The sequence below is a fragment of the Salarias fasciatus genome, chromosome 10 (genome assembly GCF_902148845.1).
Source record: "Salarias fasciatus chromosome 10, fSalaFa1.1, whole genome shotgun sequence".
Taxonomy (NCBI): Eukaryota; Metazoa; Chordata; class Actinopteri; order Blenniiformes; family Blenniidae; genus Salarias; species Salarias fasciatus.
The window spans coordinates 4,433,598-4,452,655 of record NC_043754.1 but is presented as its reverse complement, the minus strand read 5'-3'; the positions used below and the strand labels follow the sequence as shown (position 1 = coordinate 4,452,655).

Here is a 19,058-nt window from a genome sequence, read left to right as displayed (position 1 = left end):
CTGATCGAGTATCGTGTACAGCCAGGGGGCGTTTGTGTGTTTCGACGCTGCTACCAAATTACAGGTTCAACTGAAGTTATTAACAATCGCCTGGAGGCTCACATGATTCTGCCCACTGGATTCGAAGGTAATCCATCAAGCGGTTGTTGTACATCTGACTGGAAACCGCAGTAGTGCTGGAGGATTACCACTCCATAACCATCCTCCGGCAGCCAGGGCATCTCTACTGAGAGCCATTAAACTACGATCGGGATACTTCCTGAAAAAACACCGGAGGGATCAACAAGTGAGTGGGACTGATTCTCCGGGGTAAACGCATGTCTACGCTGCTTTTATAGCCGATTCATCAAAAGTCTTTAAGAAAATCCACTCCGGCCTTTAGAGGTGGACAGATCAACACAAATACATTACTCGTTCTATCTACTGATACTGAAGAGGAACATTGAGAAATGGATCAGTCGCCGTTCCACACACATGCTTCTTGTTACCTATTTTAATAAAGAATACACAACTCTTTGAATATGCTGCACAACAGCATGACTCCAAGATGAAGGGCTTCTGCTTCCACTGACCTGTCAACCAAGGAGAGACTTCTTGCCTCGTCCGGAGCCATTAAAAACATACCAGTCCCGCAATTGTCCTTGAGCGATTTGACACAAAACCTCAAAAGACAAGCAAACGCCCGGTCCGGGCCCGCGGCCCCTTTGTAGCCGACGCACAGGCCTGAGTAATGAGCTATTTTCAGATTTGATTTAAGCGCTCTGGGCCACGAAGCCGAGCGCCTCATTCGTCTCCTCAGTGGAGAAGACAGTGGCTGTGCCAGTGAAGCACGACTAAAGCAGCGGACAATGAGACTTTTAATCTTTTTAACTGAGGAAAGTCATTCTATTCATCTGGAGGTCGATTCTGTGTTTGCATGTTCTCATTGTTCTCTGAGGGGTTTTTCTCCATGTATTCTGGCTTCCTCTTAGTATAAAAACAAGTGTTTTTGGTAAATCATTCACTCTAAAATGAGCTGTTGGCTTTACTGTGTGACTATGTGTTCGTTCTCCCCCGACCCTGAACTGGATAAAGAACCAGATAAAGAACCACACAACGTTTTCATGTGAAAACGCAAAACCTTCAATGAGCTTCGGGCATCTGTCTGCACGGAAACGGTGCTCGGAGCCACTGAAAATGCAAGTTTTTGAAAACGCGCCTTCTCCACCGACTAAAACTGTATCCTTGTTCTACAACATTACAAAAAGGCAGTTATTTTACTTCTTCAAGCAAGTGAATCTTGTATATTTCATACCACTTTTTCCCCCCCAAAGACGTCTTGAACAATTTCAAGTTATGTTTACACAACAATGTTTCAGATGAAATCACATCGTTGTTGCATTTTTGTGAGATGAAAATTTCACGTTTGCACGCCTGGTTATCCAAAAGGACAATAAACAAATTAATGTCTAAAGGAAACACTACCTTTAAGACGTTCCTGGACTTTTCAAACATCTGTAGAGATGCTGAGAATGAATAAAATGAAAGCGCTTGAAGCCAGACCACCATTTGGTATCAGGTTTAAAATATTACAATCCAAGTTCGAGATTAGAATTGTTACAAAAATACCAAAGCTATTTAGAAAAACAAACGTACAAGGAGATTCCTTTCCTGCCGGCGCAGCCCAGATGAAATAAAAGGAAAGAAAAATCAAGTGATGACAGCCCATCAGGAGCACCGGGACATTTCCCAGTGGCCTGAGGGTCTTTCATGTCTGCCCCAGACAATCAATGTGAAGAGCGATCATACAGCAAGCAGCAATTAGTGGCTCAAAGGGGGGAAAAAAAAGATTGTCTAATCAAACCTTCAAACTGTGTGTTTTTACTTCTTATTTCTTGTACGTGCTGCGAAAAGAGACAGTGAGTGTCGTTTTTCAAGTAGCACTGAGTCCAAATGTTCAATGGCGGAAGTGTGTGTGTGTGTGTGTGTGTGTGTGTGTGTGTGTGTGTGTGTGCTGTAAGCAGGGTGTTAAACCTGCTGTGATGGCTCACAGTGCTTTCCCTCATCACTGAGCAGGTTGGGTGCTCCGGTCCACATGGTCCCCGTTAAGAGACGCGAAGCCGCCGACGTCCCTGAACAATCACCTCTTGGTTCTTCTTGGTTCGTCTGGTCCCGAGCGGGCCCCCCTCGGCAGCCGCACTCAGCACCAGCACCAACCTTTCCTCTGAGTTTCAATGTGTAAATCCCTTTACATCCATTTTTCTTGAACCAACGATAAGAACTTTTGGTTTTTTTCCCCTTTTTTAAAGCAGATTTTCTTCAATCCTCAGGACGGACGCTTGCTATTTAATGGCCGGGTTCTGGTCTCAATCAAACGGTGGACATCTGGATCACATCTCCCTAACTTCTTCCCCCTCCCACCCCGTGCAATCAGAAACACTGGATCTGAGCGCTGCCCCAGACCAAATGTGGGCGCAACATGTTGTTGAGAGCGCCGATTTTCAGGACTGAGGACATCTCTGACGGAGAAGGCGGGGATTCTGAGATCATATCCAACCGAGGAGTCGTCCGGCTCGGCTTCACGTTGAGGAGCTCAGACCATCCTGTGGCGACTGCTCGTTCTTTCTGGAATAAGGCAGCCATTATTCACCCTTCCACAGGTGGAAAGGGAAAAAAAGTGATGCAAGCCAAAGTCGAGAGATGAAATATTTTCATATTTCAATGTCGACACGGTGAAGGTCTGCTCCTTAAGGCTTGAATTAACACAGAGAGGGAATCACTGGGTTTCATCTCTCCGGGGGATCCTGAGCCACAATATGCAAATCTAGCTCAGGGAGGAAAATTACTACATGCGATCACGAAGTGTAATTTCAGTGGAGACATCAAACTGAGGTCTGTGACGTCCCACTGAGGAGGTTTTGATTGTGGCACAACGAGCCTGACCGACTGAAGGTCTGCAGGCATGAAAACACCTGAAACTTGATACTGTGCACAAAAACACATGTTAAAGCTGATCTTCTTACTTCTGTTCAGCTTGTTAGGCTCAATAATGATGCTGTATTAAGGGTGTTAAACACATCTCTGTGGCAGCTAATAGGTGTGTTTGGTTGAAGGGAAATGATGTTAATTTCCTCACCCTGCTGTTTGGTGATCAGAGCTCCTCTGCTGCCAGTTCCATCAACACATTTTCTCTTTCGCTCTTATCAATACAAATTTCTTTTTCTTAATTTCATCATGCAAAAACCTCATTTAGGACTCGTTTAATCGACAATGTTTCAAGTGAAAACGATGTCTGTTCACATGGAAAGTGCAGAAAGCCTGAAAATGATGAAGCCAGCATGGCAGGCCATGAATTGATGCTGCTGTTTAATGACATGAAATAAATATATTTTATATTTCTTATCAAATATTCATTGCAGAAACTAATCTTTTGTGTAATTCGTTTAAGGTCATGTGACATTTCAGTGATCTGGCTTCACACTGAGAGGAGCGACGGGATCTAAACACAGAGGCTGAAAGTCACCGAGCACAGCACCGAGATCCATCTCGCCAAAACACACATTAAGCGGAAGCCACCTTCCAACAATTACCAGTTAGCGGGGGCCGAGAGTGAACCTGAGACTAAAATGGGACAAGTTTCCAACGTGCACGCTGTTATAATTGACCGCCTGCTCGCTAATCCTGCCACACTTTGGGAAAAAAAAAAAAGAAAAAAAAGAAGGGATCCATGCCACCTCACTTATCACCACTGCCTGCCTCTTTCCGACACTTTAATCACCCCTTTTTGTACACTTTTAGAGCCCGGCTAGTTGCTTTCCATCTCCCCACACATCATTTTGCTGTGTGTCTGCAGCCTGTCTGGGCCTCAGAGGTCATAAACATGGGGGGGGGGGGGGGGCGGTGTAAAAACTAACTGGGGTGTTTGGAGCCGCTGGGAGACTCTTATGCTGAGATTGTCGCAGAGGTCCAGCAGCCACGCGGGCGCGGGACGACTTCTCTGCTGCTGGATTTAACGTCCTGCTCAGGTGGGACAGGAAACGTGTGAAGTAACTCGGAGTGAGTGTGTCCAGCTGCAGCCCGGTTGATTACGGCTCTCCTTTGTTCACACACTTTCTGCCAGCTGATCGTCACTGTGCGGATAAAACCAAGCAGAATGGGATCACACCAAAGCAGGTGTGTGTAACTCTCATGACAATACACTAACAGACGAGCACCGCTTTATTCACCTCAGATGAGCTTTGCTCGTCTAATTCGTGTTGCATGAGGACGTTTTGTGTTGCAGTGTCTAAAAAGGCTCAATCACAAACAACAAAAGGAGTCTTTCAACTAAACTGAATGTGACAAGTTCGCTCACACCTTGCAATAAGAGCAGCAGAGGCCTAATGGTCTGCAGCCCTGCTCTGACAGCCAGTTTTAACGCTGACATGTATCCTGCATCTCTTCTCCCTACAATTTCAATAACTGACCATAATGATTCTCGCCGCTTCACACAGCGCACAAACAATAACACACCGACTTTAAACCCACTCAGAGATGTATTAGAAGAAACAAGTACTAATTATTTCATCACTCTTCAAGAAAATAACAGATTCTTGAAATATGCCAGCAATATGAAGAAGCTAACGTCTGCACATGCTGTGCAGGGCTGGCAAGCCTGAGCCTTCCTCTTCATCGCCCCGCCTGGATGATTACAGCTGCGGCTTCCTCCGCATTTCCCCCCAGAACTCGCCGGGCGCACGTGTGGAGTCCGTGCATACCTGAGCAGGTGTGTGACAAGGAGGCAATTACCACAACACGCTTTCAGAAGTCCTGACGCGATGCATAGAAACACGACCATAACACACACAAACAGCGGCTGCATTACACTGCGGTAAATTACAGTCAGCGGGATTCAGAGGGAGAAAACGACATAATGTTATGGAGCAGAGCAGCACAAACTGGAGGGTAAAGAATTATTTACCGTCTAAATGCCTGAGGGAATGCATGAAAAAAAAAAAAAGAAGAGTGCAATCTGTGGCGAGAGATTTCTCTCATACATCATGAAAAAAGTGGTTTCAATAGCAGACAGCACAGAGCTCATCAAGCACAGGATGTTCAGGAAATAAATCAAAGTTCAGTCCTTGCTGTGACAGACTGACCGAGTTGCATTGCTAATCCGGGAAACCGAAAACATTATTATTCTCCATCTACTGAGCATGTGCAGAAAAACTACCAACTATGGTAGCAAGCAAACAGAGAAGCTGTTCAAGAGAACATGGTAAGGTAAGATTTATAGATCTGCAAGTTGATTTTCTTAAACTGTGCACCTCTGGATCTGAAACAGGAATAACAGATTTCTCTCTTCAGACTGTGACGTTTATTCCTCTGAAATCCCTCAATGTGCTCAGAAATTCACGCCTACTGTGACTTTTTCACAGCCTCCCTCTATTGGATTTAACAACCAATAATACCAGCTCAATTGCAGAAACTAGTTAAGCAGTAAAAACTTCTCTGGGGCCGGGTTACAATTTTTTTTTTTTTTTTACACACACTCGCACTCTCTGTTAACTCGCCGGATTTACGATCTGTCAGAAAAATTCAAAATCTAAGGCCTCAAGAGGAATAAAACTGTAAAAAGGCTGGCAATTTGAACAGACTACATATTTCAAATCTTGCAGATCTGGCAGGATTGAATTATTTAAAGTGGCTCCGTTGGTTTGGACAGACTGGTCAAAGTGTGATAAAATAACGGCGTGGTCGTTAAATGCTGCAAGATATTAAAAAACCTGGAGAATTTCTCACTTTAGGAATGTTTAAGCTGTTGGAAATGTCATATTTTTATATTTCTTTTGAAAAGACGTCAAAGACACGATATTTGTGCATAATTCAAGATATTTTTTAAGAAGCAATTTGAGCACTGCTACTAAAAACGTGAAAAGGGTTCAAGCTGTAAGACGGAAAATGTTGGAAGCGACGGAGGCAGAATCGTGACGGGAAGCGTGCGGAGGGGAAAACAGAGTGCGGGTAAGTAAATCCACTTGTTTTATAAAATAAAATCCAAGTAAAACTGGAATAATAGGAAGAGACAGAGTGTGTAAAAACAGTTGTGAGGTGCTGGCAGCCAGTTCGGGGATGGAAACAAGAGGAATGGGTTGCACAAGAGGAGGATAGCAACGAGTTAAACACACACACGCACACACACGCGCACACGCGCACACACAGCCTGGGCTACAAATCAAACTGTAACAGAGTAAATTAGATTTGGAATGAAGAAGTTGTGATGAATTTAAATGTGAAGTTCAGGGGAAAGTTCAGTCAAAAGTTAAAATAAAGCCAGATGAAGATGGGACTCGCGCTGATCTCCGTATTGATCAGGGGGTTCAGGGTGTGTAGCGGTTAGCGGTCGGGCTTTATAACTTGTTTCGAGATCTTGTCTGTCTCTACGACCCCGAGAACCATGTCGGCTGGACTCCTGGTACAGGGGATTAACCTGTGTAGCACAGAAACCAAAGCCGGAGTTTCCATCATTTGGCTGAGTTTTACTGTTTTTGCTGGATGAGAACGAACTTCTTACCTGATGATTTAAGGGACCAATATTATTATTGTTATTGTTATTATTATTTCTTACCGGTTGCAGGAGTTACAGAAAAACTTCTTTAAGCAGAACCTCATGGGAACAAAAGGTTAGAACCACTGCTGTGTACACGAAGGGAAGTACACAACGTCAATGTCAGAACATTTCCACAAACACACTCGCCACAGTCAGCCTTCGTTGCTCCGAACCAAAGGCTGCTCCGCGTTACGATTTTTTTACAAAACGTACTCAGCTTTAGCTGCATTTGTTTAAGGAGAGCAGAAAAAGTCAACAATGCTGTAAACCTGCATTTGAAGTACTGGGGGAAAAAAAAAAAAACACTGAAGCGCACATGAAGTACAAACTCCAAACAGGACTAGTGGATCTGAGGGAACTGAATGGAAGACAGCAGATTTTTGGATGCGAATTATCAGATGAGTCCAAGTTTAATCTACAAAGATCAGACGGCGAAAGGCTCGTGTGAAATAAATCCAGCCAGGCGGCCTTGAAGAGGACCAAAGTTTGAAGGTGAGGCTCTTTTAAACCCTGGGTCTGTGTTTGGTTCCTGCTGTTGTAGCTGAACTTATATTTACTGACAGGAATCTGGATGCGTCCCCAGAAGAATCAGCCAGAAGCATGATTTATGACGTACATATTTCGGAGCATTCGCCCCCCTGACGTTCGGTGTTTGGGACTCGACTCACTCTCTCTCCTTCTCGGTGAGTCTGTCGGTGATGGTGTCCTTGATGGAGGAGCGTGAACCTTTGTGGATCACCGGGTATCTCAGTGGGATCTGCAGGAAGCAGGAGATCATCAGGACCAGGTGGGCCGTGTATCCCAGGGCCACCGCCACGCTCCCATCATCCTTTGCTGCAGAAAACCAAAAGAGACAGATCTTTAAAAAGTGTCTCCAGCACTGAGAAATGTGGTATTTGTTAATTCATCAATGGGGCTTGGGGGGAAACGTCTATATCAACACAGCGAGGCTCTCAAACCTGTAATTCAAAGCAAATTCCAATTAGCCAAAAGTCGCTATTTTATTATATCGAGTACTTCAAAGCGTAAAATCAGCAGTGTGTGTTCTGTTTGGAATTATATTACATGGAAAAATAAATTGTGTTTATATGAATCATGTGCACATCTTGAGAACCCAAACAAAATCGCATAAACATCCAAGCAGAGATAGTTTGGCGAGCCAGCGTCTGAGAGGAAGAGGAGCGCCGTTAGCTTCGGGGGGTTTGAGGGAACCGCCGTAACGCAGCCAGTCTCAAAGACCTTGGCTGCGCTGAGACTCCCAATTTCACTGGGATGTGTGCTGGAGAGGCAAAAGAATCACGTCTAACCATCTCCTCCGAGCCCAAACATCTATTAGTGTGGAGAAGTGGATGCCTGTGAACGTTCTCTGACGGGGCAGCGAGCGGCACGGCGGCTCGCTTTAAGCACCAGAAATGGTTTCAAGACAACAAGCTAAGTGGTTCAACATTGTCAAGGAGCAGCAGGACACAGCTCCGGGCCAAGACTCTGCATCTTCATGCTTTGAAATAATAATAGACTGTGGCGACAGAGAGCGGCGGGCTCTCCGGCTGCTGGTGTGCGTTTTTCAGCCCCTTCCTGCGGTCGTCAGCGAAAACCAAGGCACCTGGAGCGAAGCGCTTCCCGGCTTCCCCGGCCGCCGGCGGGAAATCGGGTCAGTTCGGGGACGTTGCGACGATAAGCGACACCTTGGGGCTGCAACCGGAGCCTGTTGATGCCGGAGCTGACGGAAAGAGAAACGGAGGCCGGCTCCAGTGCCATCCTGTTCCACTTTGACCCTCAGAGGGATTAAGACGCCAAATAACCCAGACCCTGGTGTCTAATGCTCAACATCCTCCCCTGGAGGCGCTTCTCCGGCGCTGGGGCAGTTCTGGACTTGAATAGGGGCAGAGTTTAAACACGGGAGGGACTCATGGATACAGGATACAGTTGCAATACTGCATCCCCTTTGGACAGATTTTATTCAGTCAACAGAATGAAGATCTTGTGAAATTCTAAATTTGTGGAAATTTATTGCAAAGTTTAAGAAAAAGTTCTACAAAGCTTAAGATTTAGGTCCTGTTTACACATTTCAGGTGAAAACACATTGTTTCCGAGTTTTCGTTTCAGAAAAGTTTCACGTTACGATAATTATGTAGTTTTCACATTAGTCCACTAGTAGGTGCTGTCGTATCATTCTGGAGGAAAATGTCATTGTCCGTCCAGTTTAACCTTTTTAAGTTTTATCATGATTTAACAACTTAGCAGAAATCAAGGAAACGACACATGAAGCACATCAAGTGCTTCACGTATCTATTAAATTCGGGCCGCTGGCCGATGAGCTCCACTCCTCCCAGTCTATAAGTATCACCTTCTTCCTCAGGGTGGTTCAGCCTGTCACTGTCATCCAGTAGAAAACACAGACGGAAGCTCCTGAAGCTCCTGGCAGCTGCTAACTGATAATCAGACTGCCAAGACGCCGACAGCAGAGAGGACAAAACCACCTCACGCATAAAAGCGGCCTTGCTTCAGTCGTGTGGCGTTCATCGAGAGTGACTGCAATGTGAGACAATCACTCTTCTAGTTTCAGGAATGTGAATTTTCTTAATACATGAGCTTTTTTTTTTCTCTTCGTTTAACCGTCGTTCGTATCGCCTGCAGGACTTTAACAGACCCCGGGGGACAGCGGTGAACAGGCCGACTGCACGATCTGGAAAAGTTCAGCACAGACAACGTGTAAGAGCTGCTGGCTGGGCTCTACGGTTTATCAGTCCCCGAGAGGCGGATTGAATGACGCTGACATTCAACAGCAGAACGAGCCGACACAGCCCGGCGGAGCGCTGCGTTCAGCCGTCTAATTTTCACGCTTACAGTATGCAGAGAAGCCGCAGCCGATGGATTAACGTGACGGGGGTCCAGGAAAGGCGACGTGACTGAACGTTTACGTCTCGAACACAATTGAAAAAAACTGAAAAGCTTAAACAGTATTTATTCATTTTAGGATTATTATATTTCTAATGAAGAAAGATGTAATCATACACCAATTCTTTCCTATTGGCAGCTTGTTTATTTATGAGCAAATAAGGATTCTGTAAAAATGAAGATCTGTTGAAGAATCGTCCTCCCTCCCAGAAAAGAAGCAGGACTTGGCTCCGTGGGCCTTTTAGAGGAGACAGTGTCCAGCGCTGCTTTTCAACTTCAGATTGTGAAAACACCTTCATCTGAGAGACACTGTGTTACAGGGCGAAGAGTGAAGGGGGAATTTGTAAAAAAGTTGCATAAAACCCTGCAAAAGTTTGCGAAGTTGCCTTCATAGGCAGCATACAGGAGAGGCGGTTCAGCAGTGAGAAGAGCGGTGCTGAAACCTCAAACACTGATTTCAAAGCAAAAGTCAGAACATCAATGTGAAAGCCACAGAGGAAGAGTGATCAGCAGGACTGGACAGTGAAAAAACGTCTCACAATCAATCACATTTCCTCTATTCTGTTTTGGCTTTTGCACTGAGGCTCCGAACATTCAGCTGCTGGTTTTGCATGTGCGCCGTTGTTCTTGCAGCTTTTGCATTCATGTTGTGACATTGACATTTTTTAAGTAACTTTTGCATTCGTGTTGTGTTGTGTATTGGCATTTGCTTTGAGCACTGTGGCTTTAGTCGGTGTCTTGTGCATATTTTTTTCCATTTGCCTTTCATTCAAGTTGTGATTTCTCTTAAGTGTACATCAGAAGGGGCATTTAATTTGAGGTTTTATATTGCACTGTTGTGACTTTAAAATTGTTGCTTTGGCTTTTGTGATTGTTTTGTGGCTCTTGCAATTGTTGCAACATCTGCATTCACAGTGATTTGAAAATTTGTGTTGTGACATTTGCATTCAACTTGTAGGTTTTTTTGTTTAATTTCTATTACAGAACATTCAGATTGTGCCTTTCGTATCTGTGCTGTTGCATTTCTACAGCAGTGTTTGCATTTCTGTTGTGGCGTTTGGCACGCACGTTGCGTTTTTTTACATCCCCACCTAAGCGCGTCAGTAGAGCCTGCGTTTGTCCGCCGCAGCCGTCAGCGAAGCAGCAGCAGACTCCGGCCTCCACCTTATGGGAACAAGCCGCTGATTGCAAACACAAACAGGCTGTCTGTCACCACCGAGCACGTCTGCGCGCCCCTAAAAGACGTTAACAGGTGGAGGGTGACAGCGGGGAGCGGAGGACACTGGGAGCGGCATTCCTGAGTTATGGACTGGGAGGCTCAGCCGGGCTCGCCAGCTGTGAGGAGGCCAGGCTGCAGAATGTGGAGCGGGACAGTGGCGGGTGTGTTCCCGCTATGAGACAAGCATTCGTGACCCGATCCACTCCGACGCCCCGAGCTTGAATTTATCTCAGCTACCGAGGGGTCATAAAGTCATCAGGTTTCCCCCGTTTATGACAGCAAACCCCGTTCCTCATGACAGATACAGCGTGACCGATACTCCAACCGCCGATAACGAGGGCTTTGTTGCCGACTCTGTCTGCTGATGTGTATTTTTTTTTAAACTCTGAGGCCTAATACTGCGTCTGTGATATTAAAGCGTGCGGTCGCTGTGGTTGTGCGTCTCTGGGGTTGGCGGGAGAAGCTGCAGAAGCCTCCTGTGAGACTCCAGAAGACTGCGGTCATGGTGAAAAACCCCAACAGCAATCAACAAGGAATCAGAGGCAGAAAAAAAAGGAAGAATGGAGCTCAAATAACACAGACAGGGCAAAACTTTTCCCTTCAATATATAGATATATACACAATTGCCAAAAGTATTTGCTCGGCCATCCAAATAGATGAATTCAGATTTGGCGGCAGGTGAGCGAATACTTCTGGTAATATGTACATTCTGAGCTGAAGGAGTGTTTTGGAATTGTGTCTCGTGACTACGCTGCTGAGAGAAGGAATGAGGGTTAGAGTCATTAAACAGAACATAAATACAGCTCGATCGTGTCTCCCCATAGCTGAGGCATGATGTCAGGCTCGCCGTTAAACGAGGGCGTGTCGCCGCATAATTGTGCAGAACAAGCGAAGGTAAAGGAAAGTATCAACCTCTCCCACTCAAACTGCCGACTGATATAATTATGTCGTTATGTTTTATGAATTAAGAATACAGACTGGTGATTATTAAATTATGTCCTGTGTGGATGTTAAATACTTTGCGCGGTAATAACAGTCTGCCAAATTGCCGACTGCAGTAGCCAAAATTATGATATCATAAATAGCCAGTATGTGAAATCATCAAGAAAAAAAAAAAAAATGCACGTCCAAGCATTAAATGAAGGACGGCTATGCCTGTTTATCCCTGCAGTGACCTGAAAAACATAAAGAAGTACCTTGAAAGTCCTCCGAGTTTGGCAGCTTGACTCCACAGATGACGTAGTCGGACTGATTGGCCTGCGGGTTGGAAATAGATTCAGATACAAGGCGCGGATCAAACGGCAGAAGCAGATCCAGGCTGCATAAAAAGCACATGTGGCCGGAGGCCGGCCCGCCCTAAATCACTCACACGGTGTTTTGTGGTTGTTAGATTTTTAAATCTTTCAGTTTACTGTCCAAACAGTCCGAAATGAAAAAGATCTTCATAAATCAAATATCAAAATCACAAGCAGAGTATCGACTTTCTGAACAGCTACAGTACAAGTAATTCTTCCTGCTGCACGACGTATTCATCTGGAAGAGTTGATCGATAAATCCAGCGTACGGCATTTCTTTTGCAGACTACAATATTTTGCTTCATGCATTTTATAATAAGAAACACTTGTGTTTTGACTCTCCATCTTCAAAAAGTGTTTCTCACTTTCAGTGATTTCAGATTTTCAGTGATCTCAATCAGGAGTGTCAAACAGAACACATGGAGGCCAAAGCAGGCTCCAGCCCAGCCGCCAAACCACCGAGGAACACGTGAACGTTTCAAACAAAAAATAAACGTAATAATAACCGACACAACAAAACAGCGAGGGCCATATTTTATCAGTCCTGGGCCGTCTGCAGCAACTGAACTAAAATGTGTTTGACACTCCTGAATTAAACGATCGGTGCTCTAATTTTAAAATATGGAGGGAAAATCCTGGATGCCCTCGTGCAACCACGAAATCTAATTTAGTGAGTTTCATCACATAAATTCTTTGAGGTCTTATAGAGATTTTTTTTTTTTTTAATTATTATTATTATTATTATTATTATTATCACCCAGGGAAAGAAAATTCAGCTTTTTACAATATTTATACTTGAAAATAGTGTAAGAATACTGCTGGGTAGAAAGTATTTCAGTATATATCCTACAAAGGGTTAAAACTGTTTATATGGAAATAGAGGCAAGAAATTATGAATTCCAATAGGCATATTTTAAAATTTAAATTAAAATCATGCTTTGCAGGTGAAGTCTGTAGAGTCTTGAACAGTCTGTTAAAAACACTGATTTGAATCTGGTGACGTCTTCAAATAATACAAATTAGACCACAATAAAAAAAAACTCATTAACAGGAAGATGTGACATTTAGATGATTAGTGTTAAACACGCTAAATCACACCTCTGCTTCCTTCTAATTCAACCCCAACGTTGTATTTATGCCTCTTTTTGGGACAAACTTTGGATAAACCGGTGCCAAATCCCCGAATGACTGTAATCTGTGCACAACTGGTGCGACGTCCTTCAGAGCAGCTCCGTTTCTGCGTGAGCGGCCGTCAGGTCCCACTCACCACGTCGATGGGGTAGATGTAGGAGAGCTCGGAGAGGAGCTGGCGGCAGCGGAAGGTGAGCTGGGCGTTGGACTTGAGGAACTGTTCTCTGAGGGGAAGAGAAGCAGAGAGGAGGACGCCGCCGTGAGTGACCCAGAGCTGAAAGACGCTGAGGAGGAGTTTCTCCCCCCGGACGGTTCCCGCTCCGCCGGGACCCTCCGCTACGCTAGCAGGCAATTCCACTTACGGAAAGCATCAAAGATTAATGACAAACAGAGACGGGCCGTTTACATATGCAGCGTGATGCTGTGGGAAAGAGGCTCAGTGGAGGAAATGAGTTCAGGCTGCTGCTTTCTTCTGGGCCGCAACAGATTAAAGCTAATAGATTCATCAGGTACTTATCTTCCATTTAACTTATTGGTCGTATTTTCTTTTTAAATTTATGACAGGAGAGCTTTCTCATTAGTGAAATGTGGGTGTCCACAGCTTCCTGAAAGTGTGTGTAACTGCACACCTGCTGTTTTGTTGCTCAACTTTCAATGTGTGCAACGTTGATGCAGTTTTTTAAGTCTGGAGTTTATTTAATTTCTATTGAAGCACATCAGTGAACGAGGAGAGACTAAAACAGAGAGGGTTAGACTGAAAATAAACAAAAGGGCCAATTATAAATGCTGTCACATGGACGGAATAGTTGGATTTTCTAGTGGTTCAAAGCCCTTTTAGGAAATGAGAGCTAATGAGTTCGAGTTTTAAATCTCATGAACATATTTTGCTGATTCTGTAAATATGTTTGACAAAGAGAGATGTGGGATGTGGATGTTTCCCTCCTGAGCAATATTTCAGCAAAAGAAGAAAAATAAAGATCAAATAGAGCCACATACAGTATCTGAATCCAGAGAAGAACTGACATCAGGCCATGCGTTTGTGTTGATTTGAACAGAACAGCAAAATAATTTGTCTATGCAGATTCTCATTTGGGTGAAATGGACTTGTGTGTCATTTCCTTAATTTCCAATGACTTGTTTAAGATATTTTTCATGGTTTTAAAGGCAGAACGTCAAAAACCAAAGAGCCAGTTGGAAGATTAAGAGGATATCATGATGAGTAAAACCATTTTTTACACTTTTTTTTTTTTTTTACTAAATTTGCTGTATTTGCAAAAAAAAAAAAAAAAAAAAAAAAAAAAAAGAGAAAAACAAATTAAAACAAGTTTCAAAAATGCTGCAGACTATACATGAAATATTAACCTCGCTGGTTATCTCAAACTGAAAAACACCTGGATTCTAACAGCTTTTAAAAATAGTAACTTTTTATTATGAAAAGATATTAAAGAAGTTTAAAAATGACAACTTTTTCATTTTAGGTGTCCGTTTCCACGACGACGGTGCTCGGCGAGAATCAGTATCACTGTTCTCAAGACTGATGTTGGAAAAGCGGCTAAACTTAAAGAGAAAATTCTATGAAAAACATAGGCGACACAAATATTTGGCAGAACTGGACGCTGGGCAGACGCGGCAGCGTCGGCGTTCATTTCCTGTTTGCTGCCGCTCTCGGCCCCCGCTGGTCTTCTGCGCCTGCCAGGTACTTCGCAGACAAACAGAGCTCGTATCCCGCCGCCGCCGCTCACACATCTGCCCCGCGGGCCAAAGCAAACAGCGGCCGGCGGGCCCCGCGGCACAACGTGCAAACAGGAGGCACATCTCCCCGTTTTGGAAGAGCGAGGTGGGAGGCGGCGAGCCGATAAGCCCGGCTAATGCGTCCAAACCTCAGGAACTCTGGGTATTGTCCGTGTGACAGCGTCTCGCTCATTTCTGCGTATAAATCAACAGCTAATTACAGCTCGGTGCGTGCATACCTCTTGGCTGTGCATTCCTTCTGCAGCTTGGTTAAAGCTTCTTTCTCCTCCTTCAGACACTCGTGCTGAGCAGAAAATGCTTCCTCTGAAAGAGAGAGAGAGAAAAAAGAAAATTATCAGGTGTGTGAGCATGTGTGTGTATGTGTGTGTGTGTGAACAGCCAGGTGGCCCCGTGTTTGGTCGCTTGCCATCCACTGTTAAAACCCGAACGAGATCAAGCAGCGTTTTTTTTTTTTTTTTTTGATCAGACTCAAACCATTTCCTTTTGACACCACATAAAACCAAACAACACATGTATGCAGATTATAGGATTTGTCAGACTCTGTAAATACAGTGTCGGGAGAATAAATAACCTCAGACAGATAAGGAACGCTGATGATACCGCTCGTGGAAGCGGGGCGACCGCAGTATTGGCAGGCTCACAGTGCCTCAGTGAAGCATCCGCCCAGAGAGGTATGAAGGTTTAATTCCAGGTTGGGAGCCGAGGCGTCTTTACACAGCATCTCAAACACAAATTCCGCTATAATGCAAATAACACTTCCTAATATCGATCCTACATTTTGTAGCGTGATTGATTAAAATGCCGTGTGAGTGTGAGATGTTTCCCATCGGCACGTTTGATCACACTTCAGAATAAACAGCCGAAAATGTTGCTTTGCTTCTGTTGGAAGCTGACAAAGGAACATTCCAGGAGACACATGGATCACAGGCCTGCCAGTCAGGCTGCTCATACATCAGCTCGTTTGACGCTGGTGTCTGTTTACAAGCCGTCAGGAGCGTTATGAAGCCGCGCATTTCATCTTTGGGTGAGAGTTTACATGCTGGCAAGTTTTTGGAGACATTCCTGGGTTCTTCATATCGAGGTGAGAACTGAGGAACGGGACAAACTGCCGTACGGACCGAACAAAGAGGAAATGCTTCAACGATACAAACGAGAGGTTTGAGTCATGGAAACAGATCCAAAGCTTCAAACTCTGACGGCAAATAAAGCCATTAATAACTCAGTGACAGCGGCTGTTTTTCACTGTAATGTGAATAACTAATGGCACAAACCCTCCGTCGGATCCCAGACACCCAGCGTCATGGTTCTCAGGTTAAAGTGTGAAAATATTCAAGTCTGTCGGTCCTGTAATCAATCTGAATGCATCATCATCAGCACTGCTATATGTGGAAAAAGTACAAAATTACAAGTCAAAATGGACTTAAATACAAATGCTACACACAATATTGAATAGTTAACCAAAAATTAGACATCAGGTATTGTCAAAGAGGCGAGAATATCTCCTGTCTCTGTTTAAGAAATGGATTTTTTTTTAACCTTCTGAGCACAGAGTCAGGCAACAGACTGCAAAATGGGAAATGCACTTCTCAGGATAATACAGCTGGTTTGTGGAGTGGCCTTTTAAGGACTGTAACAAAACTTCTGATTCCTTTTTTTTATTATTATTATTATTATAATAACCCCTATTAATTCCTCTCTTTGTAGATCTGATCTGAGTGCCGTGCCTGGATGAAGCTTTCGGGAGAGCTACAGGAGCATCCGTGTCCCTACAAAGTCAGAAAGTAGATGCAGTGAAGGGATTTAGAAGTTTATATCAGTTAATCTAAAAAAATATAAGAAAGTTCTTTTACTTCTTGTGTGTCCTGCTGAAATGGGGTCTCATTTCTTTTTATTCTAAATATGGAGCTTTTTCTTGTCAATGAAGGAAATATATAATCAGTTCAAAGCTGACAAAGTTTAAAATGTGATTCTTTCTGTAAAGCAAGAACAGATTATTTAAAAAAATAATCTGGGAACGTCAAATCTTCAACCAGGATCAACATAACTGGTGTTTAACGGATGAGATATAAAATATTCATATAGTTTCTAGTTTGATCTTCTTGCATAGTTTCATGAGTGTAAATTGTAAATTCAGAATTCACGTCCATCAACCTGAAAACCTGCTGTCTGTAAATCTAAAGCTCACTTCACACCCCAATCAAATCCTCAGGTACATTCAGGAACGCAGGACGGAAAACGTCGACAGGTAAACCCGAAACTGTCAGAATCATTGAGTTTTTGTCAACACAAACGTAGCATTACTTGTTTCCCAGAACTCGCTCCCTTCCAGAAGCTTTTCCTGTCTGACGATTATTTCCTGAATATCCACTGGAGCAGTAGATGAAGACTTCAAGCACCTTTTTCTCCTCTGAAACTCGAGCAGTAAATTTCAGCACTAATTCCGGTCTGTCATATTCTACAACACCTTACAGATGAACAGAATATCCAACTGAACTTCTACGAATGAGTGTGAAGACATATCAAAGTGCGAGCGAAGTGATGGATCGCCCACACTTCCCCTTACAAGCCCGACACTGCAGCCGCTGTCATGAGGGCCTGAGGTGAGAGACTGATGCAGGCGGAGCGAGGGCGAAAATACAGGTACTCGCGAGTATCTGAATCAGATTAGAGCGAGAGAGACGGATAATGTGGGACAGATCTGATGGGCCCACTTTCTGTTGTGAGTGATGACACCAGAACATCTTCAAACATGAGCAGCGTGAGTCCTGCTTTCATCTGACGCCCAGCTCGGCTTTATCTGCTCCCACCATCTGTCTTCTCATATTTTCATCCCTCTACACTGCTGTTTTCCAACCCTGGACCTCAGAAATCTTTTCCTGGCATGTCGTAGATGTCTGTCTGCTGCAGAACGGGCGCTAACTGAGCTCTGATATTGTTTGTTTGAGTCAGGGCCGTTTGAGCTAAAAGATCTCGAAAACATGCAGGATAGCGGCTCCGCAGGAACACAGATTAAAAAAAAAAAAAAAAGTAACTCCAGACTGATCCTCTTTGAAGTGATTTGGAAAACTGACTCGACATATCTTCTGTGGAAGCCGGCGGTCGGGTCCTCCTGGGTTAGAACGGCACATCGAGCTGGAGCCATGTGGGTTTGAGGTTTCTTCACCTTTCCTGACATCTGTGTGAAGTTGGACCTCTGGCTGTGTGTTTGGCTTCATTTAACACTGCTCCATCCACTCTGTTCGCTTTGGAAAGTCTGAACTCTTCACCACGAGGTTTCAGGATGCAGCGACTGTTCGATGTGATCTACCTGAAGCACAGACGAATCCCCAGCAGGCCATCGCTGCTGTGCTCCTGACGCAGTTCTGACTCCTTCAAAGAGTTTATAAACACTCGTGTGAGTTCTGAATTTGTGTGAAGGGCTTTTTAGCTGAACCTACCACTGTGCCAATGTATTCACATATATTTTTTGCATAACAAACATCATAAATGGCATTATAACATCCCTTTTCAAGTCAGTCAGCCTGAAATCTGCTGTTAAATAGATTTTGCGGAACAAGCTCCTCCCATAATCCAGTTTACATAAAACAAAAGAATTCAAGAGAACGTTTCTTGCTATGACTGCATTGTATTTGCTTTTACAGAATTAAAATTGAATGATTATCACTGATAATTCATCTTTCATTTTCACTGAGGAATCATTCAGCAGTCAATATAGATCTGAAAACAATGACAATTAAAAAGGCTCCAATTCCAATAAAAAATCCAGAACTATGAATGAATTTAAAGATCAAACTCATTATAATTGTCTGAATGGAGCGGGGCAATCTGGGAGTGCTGAAAAGATGGAGGAAAAAAACCCCACATCTAACAAAGAAGCTTTTATGTTATATGAGGTAAAATGTGGCCATGAGAGAGATTAACAAATAAGGCAGGAAATGGCTTGAAAGCTGGAATATTGAGCCATTATTCCTGTACCTGTCAGCCCTGATCCTGAGTGGAGACGGCAGCCAGCTGGAGGAAGCCGCCGAGCTGCCGCTCGGGCTGCTCTAATGATGATCGCTTCAATATGAGACCTTTTCTCCGAGGTGACAAACACCTCCTCCGACACACACTCGCGAGGAAATCGCTTCCTCACGCTCGGGGGAAACCCGGCCGCTGACATTTATTGGTCGGGAGCCGCTGCCGCGTCGCGGAG

At 44.2% G+C, this 19,058-nt stretch overlaps 1 protein-coding gene across 2 annotated transcripts in view; it reads right to left on the bottom strand.

Moving 5' to 3' along the window:
- Nucleotides 1-19,058, bottom strand: part of uvrag (UV radiation resistance associated gene) — a 103,880-nt gene that overhangs the window by 60,480 nt on the left and 24,342 nt on the right. For both annotated transcript variants that reach the window (XM_030101619.1, XM_030101618.1), the window contains exons 9-12: nucleotides 15,082-15,166; nucleotides 13,248-13,335; nucleotides 11,882-11,942; nucleotides 7,237-7,402 (exon numbers count right to left, since the gene is read on the bottom strand). In XM_030101619.1, coding sequence (XP_029957479.1) covers nucleotides 7,237-7,402; nucleotides 11,882-11,942; nucleotides 13,248-13,335; nucleotides 15,082-15,166 — 400 coding nt within the window. The remainder of the gene's footprint in view (nucleotides 1-7,236; nucleotides 7,403-11,881; nucleotides 11,943-13,247; nucleotides 13,336-15,081; nucleotides 15,167-19,058) is intronic.